The 5,610-nt window shown below is 30.7% G+C and overlaps 1 protein-coding gene across 1 annotated transcript; it reads right to left on the bottom strand.

Moving 5' to 3' along the window:
- Positions 1 to 4,247: 4,247 nt before the first annotated feature.
- LOC133038359 (uncharacterized mitochondrial protein AtMg00310-like) lies at positions 4,248 to 5,024 on the bottom strand. The gene has a single exon (XM_061116481.1). It carries the CDS (start codon positions 5,022 to 5,024, stop codon positions 4,248 to 4,250), a length of 777 nt encoding a protein of 258 aa, XP_060972464.1.
- Between the last annotated feature and the right edge of the window lie 586 nt (positions 5,025 to 5,610).

Below are 5,610 nucleotides of genomic sequence, written 5' to 3'. Positions count from 1 at the left end.
GTCTAACCCTAATATTAACTTTACATTCTTAATATTTTTTTTTTCTCATTTCTCATAGCAATCATTCTCTCTTTTCAAAATTCTACTATAAATTCCCACCTAGGTTTTTGTTAATTGCTTTGTTTATGATGATATCCAACTCGACGGTCTTAGCTCCATAAATATTACGGTGATAATTTCTACAATAAACTCGATTGTGGTAGCTTCATAAATATTGCGGTGTCTCTAAAATGGTATATCAAAGTTAACTTTATAATTTTTAAAAAAATTTCTAATATTAATACATATATAGTACTTTGAAGTGTTTAAAGTTAAAATACATATGTATAGTTTTATTATTTTTTTTAATAAATTAAATGTTTGAACTACTTCATCCTGTGACTTTCTCTAAAGGAATGAGAGGGTACCATATATAAATATTATGTGTATATATAAATATTGATATATAATCATCATTTGTTGTTTTTGTAATTTATTGATGGTCTAACTAATTAATAAAAAAGATGTGTATGGGTGTGCATATGTAGAACTAACATTGTTTTCAATTGAGAAATTATTTTGTATGTGTATGCATATGAAGAATAAAATGGCGTTTCTCTTTAATCATAATTAGATACTTTAATTTTTTCTATTGATATAAATATATAACTTATAATAAATAAATTTTATCTATCAAGAAATATAAATAACTAAATTTTAAATCTAAACTCGAATGATTATTCCTCATGACTATAAACAATTGAACTTAATATTTTATAAAGTAAACGTATTTATAATTTCATTTGAAAAAAATATCTATAATTAATTTTAAAAAATAGAATTATACATTTTTTTAATTGAAAAACAACTTCCGTGAGGTTAATACATTTTAGTGATTTTTAAAATAAATTAAATAATGTTATTTTCAAAAAAAAAATTAACAATAATTTGTGTTGTAATAGAATCACTAATTTTATAACAAACTAAAGCTTTGATATGAGGTGGTTACATAACACTCTAAAATTATATTTTCTTCTATTTAGTCTAATATTTTTACCAAAATAAATTAAAAGGAAATTAAAAAATATATTTTTTTTTATCTATACTTTTAGTTAAAATAATATTTTCCAAAATTTTATTTTAATCTACATTTTTGAAATTAAATTTTAAATTATAATTTTATTAGATATTTAACCTTCATACGTTTAAATCTTTGAATATTAGTTAATAAAACAATCTACCTAGACATATAATTATATTTACTTATTATTTTCTTTAATTTTTTTTAAAAAAATATTAGGTATAAATATACTAATGGGTGATTCTAAAATACACCCCTTAAAAGGAATGTACTGATGCACACACGCGTATAAAATAAAATAGTCACGCGTGCAACACACTGCTTAAACGCAATTTTCGGCGTGTTAAACTTTTTCGAATTTCTTAAAATTTTGCAGGATGTTTTAAATAACTATAATTTACATGACTATGAGAAAAAATTTGACTAAAAAATCTTTCGGATACTAAAATAGATAGAGATGTATCGATATATCCCTTTTAAAGGGGTGCATTATAAAATTTTCCTATACTAATTAGTTAACCCTAATTATGACTCTATTATATTTTTAGTCATTTACTCACATGTTTCTCTCTTTGGCTCAATTTATTTTAGTGGTATATAATTTTCTTTTAGAATCTATGTACATCATCATTAATTGAATAAAGGAGAATTTTTAAATATACCATTTTTTTTTATGTTTTATTTATGTTAGGATTCTTCAACTTCTAATATATTTTTACTACAATATTTGAAGATATCTTTTTTTTTTTTTCATTTTTTAAATAATATATTGTATGATGAATTTTCTATAATATTAATTTATTTTTCTAAGTTGTGTAAAAAAAAATATTTTTCTAAGTAAAAAAAAAATAAAAGTTTAGTAAAATAGTTCTCATATTATTTTTTAAAAAATATATCAAAAATATTAAAATTAAAAATATAATATAGTTTGATGATTTAATTATCACTAAATAAAATACAACCGCACGCGAAGCGCGGTTTGTTTCCTAGTATATATATAAAGGAGAAGTATTAGGCGGTGATGTGACACCCTAAATTTACTTTAAAGCTATTTTTCTCTTCTCTCCTTAATTCTCTTATTTTTTAATTTTTAATTCTATAAAAAATACAAAAATATCCCCATAAAACTCAAATTATATTAATAATAATATAATATTAACCCTAAACCTATATATCTATCTATATATATATACTAGAAACAAATATGATCTCAAAACACTACTTAGAAAGAAGCCCGCATACAAATAATAGACAATGTTGTCACAACCTTATGATATAATATATCTATATATATACACATTACCCACACACACATGTTTTCTCCTCTTTATTTCCTAACACACATGTTTTCTCCTCTTTATTTCCTAAAAATTATGCATATACATTACACACACCTTCTCTCTTTTTATTTATCATGCAATTATTCTCTCTCTCTCTCTCTCTCTCTCTCTCTCTCTCTCTCTCTCTCTCTCTCTCTCTCTCTCTTTATTTATCATGCAATTACACTCTCTCTCTCTCTCTCTCTCTCTCTCTCTCTCTCTCTCTCTCTCTCTCTCTCTCTCTCTCTCTCTCTCTATTTTTCACTATATCTCATTTATCCCGAGTAGTGATAGATTATAACTTTTGTGGAAATTTCAAATTTTTAGAACTTATTTATACAACTATAATATTATAGTATTTATTTTCTTTTATTGAGAAAAGTAGTTGTTTTCTTCATTACCTAATCTAACTCTATGGATATATGCTTTGTGCTAATATTATAGTATTTATAAATTATGTCAATTCTATTTTACGTTTTTTAGAATATATATTTTTTGTGCTAATTATGAAATGGCAATACATATATAAGCTTATATATTTTTCATATTCTCTCTCAGTCGCATATATAAGATAAATTTTATATTCACTAATTGTTATTACTACCCAGTTTTATTTCTTTGTATTTTTTTATCTTATTAAACTAACTATGATAGGTTTAAGTTACATCATTAAGATAAAATAAGTCCACCTTAATCTTTGAAATTTATCATGAATTATGGTTGACCTCTAATGTTCCTACTAAAATATAGTGAAATATATTTTTTTGAATCAAGGATTTCATTAAAAATCAGGCCTCAGCCTGAACAATGTCACACAAGAAAGAAGGAGCATTCAGCTCATTAAACATACAACCTGACGATAAATAAGATGCCCTAGCAACACAATGGGCAACCTTATTTGCAGATCGATTGACAAAAGAGACAAGGACATTATTTAAACTAGATAAAATAGTACGACAGTCCTCAACTAACAAACCAAATTGGGATGGCATATGAACTGAGCTGTTAATCGCTTGAACCACAACCAAAGCATCAAACTCAAGAACCACCATACCCCACCCTTTGCGCTTTATCCAACTAAGTGCCTCCTTAATACCAATTACCTCAACTATCTCTGCAGACACACAACCCCATCTACTCCCAGAAATAGCTTCAAGAAGCTTGCCATGACTATCACAAGCAACACAACCAAAACCAATTTGATGAGCTTCAAAAGTCGCACCATCAACATTCACCTTGACCGTATTAACATCAGGTTTACGCCAACAATTACTGTTTGTAGTGTCCCCCGTAGCAAACAAAGCATTAGGAGACTCAAACTTTGTAATTTTCCATTGGCCAAGGACATGTTTAGCCGATCTTACCACTTCCAAAGCAGTTCGGTTTTTACTTTGCCATTGCACTTCATTCTGAGTATTCCAAATACTCTAACACAACATAGCAGCTTCACTCGCTACAACCTCACTGCCAGCAGCAAGGATGTCAAAAAACCAGTCACAGAAATCGGCATTAACACCAGTAGCCGACTGGTTTATGGCCGATAATGCCCAGCAAGATCGTGAGAAGGAACAGTCAACCAAGACATGAACAATTGTCTCCACATGCATATTACACAAATGACATAAAAGATCAACATTAACATGTTTTGATTGAAGTTGTACCTTTGTTGGGAGGCAACCCGAGCAAGCCTTCCAAAGAAAATGGTGAACTTTTGAGGGCACGGGCAGCTTCCAAAGTTTCTTCCAAAAATTATCGTCTTGCAAGAATAACCAATTTCCTCTCGATGCTTGGAGAAACTTGTAAGCACTTTTGACTGAGTAAAAGCCCGAAGATTCCATACTCTAATACCAACCATCAACAGCCCGTGATTAACTAAGTTGAATACTTCTAATTAAGTTGACATCACGCTCTTCAAACATATCATTAAGAAGCTCAACATCCCAAGACCGCTCTCCAGTTATCATCAAACTAGACACATATTGATCAACTAGGCCCGGATTAGTGGACAAAACAAACGGATTAGAATCATTGGGTAACCAAGGATCATGTAAAATACTAACCGCTGTTCCATTAGCAATAACTCTTCTAGCTCCTTGCTTTACAAGATCTTGAGTCGCCCAAATACTCCGCCAAATGAAACTTGGGTTTTGTCCTAGTTCGGCATTAAGGAAAGAAACATGAGGGAAATACCGTGCTTTATAAATCCTCGCCACAATTGTGTCCTCCATAGTAAGCAAACGCCAACCTTGTTTGCCCAAAAAAGAGAGGTTATAGTCACGAAGATCACGAAAGCCAAGACCACCAACATCTTTATGTTGACAAAGCTTCTTCCAACTAATCCAACTCACTCCCCTACTAGAAGAGTTCGATTGGGATTTCCACCAAAACTTTGCCATCATGTCTTCAAGGCTCGAACAAATGTCTTGAGTCAAGAGAAAGACACTCATTGCATAACTTGGTAAGGCTTGTGCTACTAACTTAATCAAAACTTCTTTGCCAGCTTTCGATAAAAACTTAGTCTCCCAACTGAAGATCTTCTTCTTCATCTTTTCCTTCAAAAAGCCAAGAATGGCATTTTTATTTTTCCCCATGATGCAAGGAAGACCCAAGTAGAAACTATCATCCGAAGCCGCATTTAACCGCATAAGACTACATAATCGATCCCTCACAGCCGAAGTAATATTTTTGCTAAAGAAAACAGAAGATTTAGCAAAATTTACCTGCTATCCCGAAGCTAGCTCATATCTTTGCAAAAGACGCAGCACATTCTGAGCTTCATTCTCATTGGCCTTACAAAATACGTAGCTATCATCAGCAAATAGCTTATGAGACACCACAGGGGCACCCCTAGCCACTCGACAACCAGTCAACCAATGTTGCCGCTCATAGTACTTCAACAACAACGAGAGACCCTCCGCACAAATCAAGAACAAATAAGGCGACAATGGATCTCCTTGTCTCAACCCTCTGGTAGGATTAATAGGCCCCATAGAATGAACTCCATGAGTAATATTATATGAAACTTAAGTTACACATGACATAATCAAGTGAACCCAATGGCGGTGAAAGCCCATTCGAAGCAACATATTCTCAATAAAGTTCCACTCAACTCTGTCATACGCTTTACTCATGTCAAGCTTGATAGCCATAAAACCCTCCTTCCCAACTCTCTTCCTTTTCAGATAGTGCATAATCTCGAAAGCAACCATAATATTGTCCGATATTAATCGG

Source organism: Cannabis sativa, chromosome 5 (assembly GCF_029168945.1).
Source record: "Cannabis sativa cultivar Pink pepper isolate KNU-18-1 chromosome 5, ASM2916894v1, whole genome shotgun sequence".
Lineage (NCBI taxonomy): Eukaryota > Viridiplantae > Streptophyta > Magnoliopsida > Rosales > Cannabaceae > Cannabis > Cannabis sativa.
This window is presented reverse-complemented; position numbering and strand designations above follow the sequence as displayed.

Bases quoted from the DNA above. Each gene is read 5' to 3' on its own strand.
- LOC133038359 (XM_061116481.1), bottom strand. From the start codon at position 5,024: ATGCGGTTAAATGCGGCTTCGGATGATAGTTTCTACTTGGGTCTTCCT.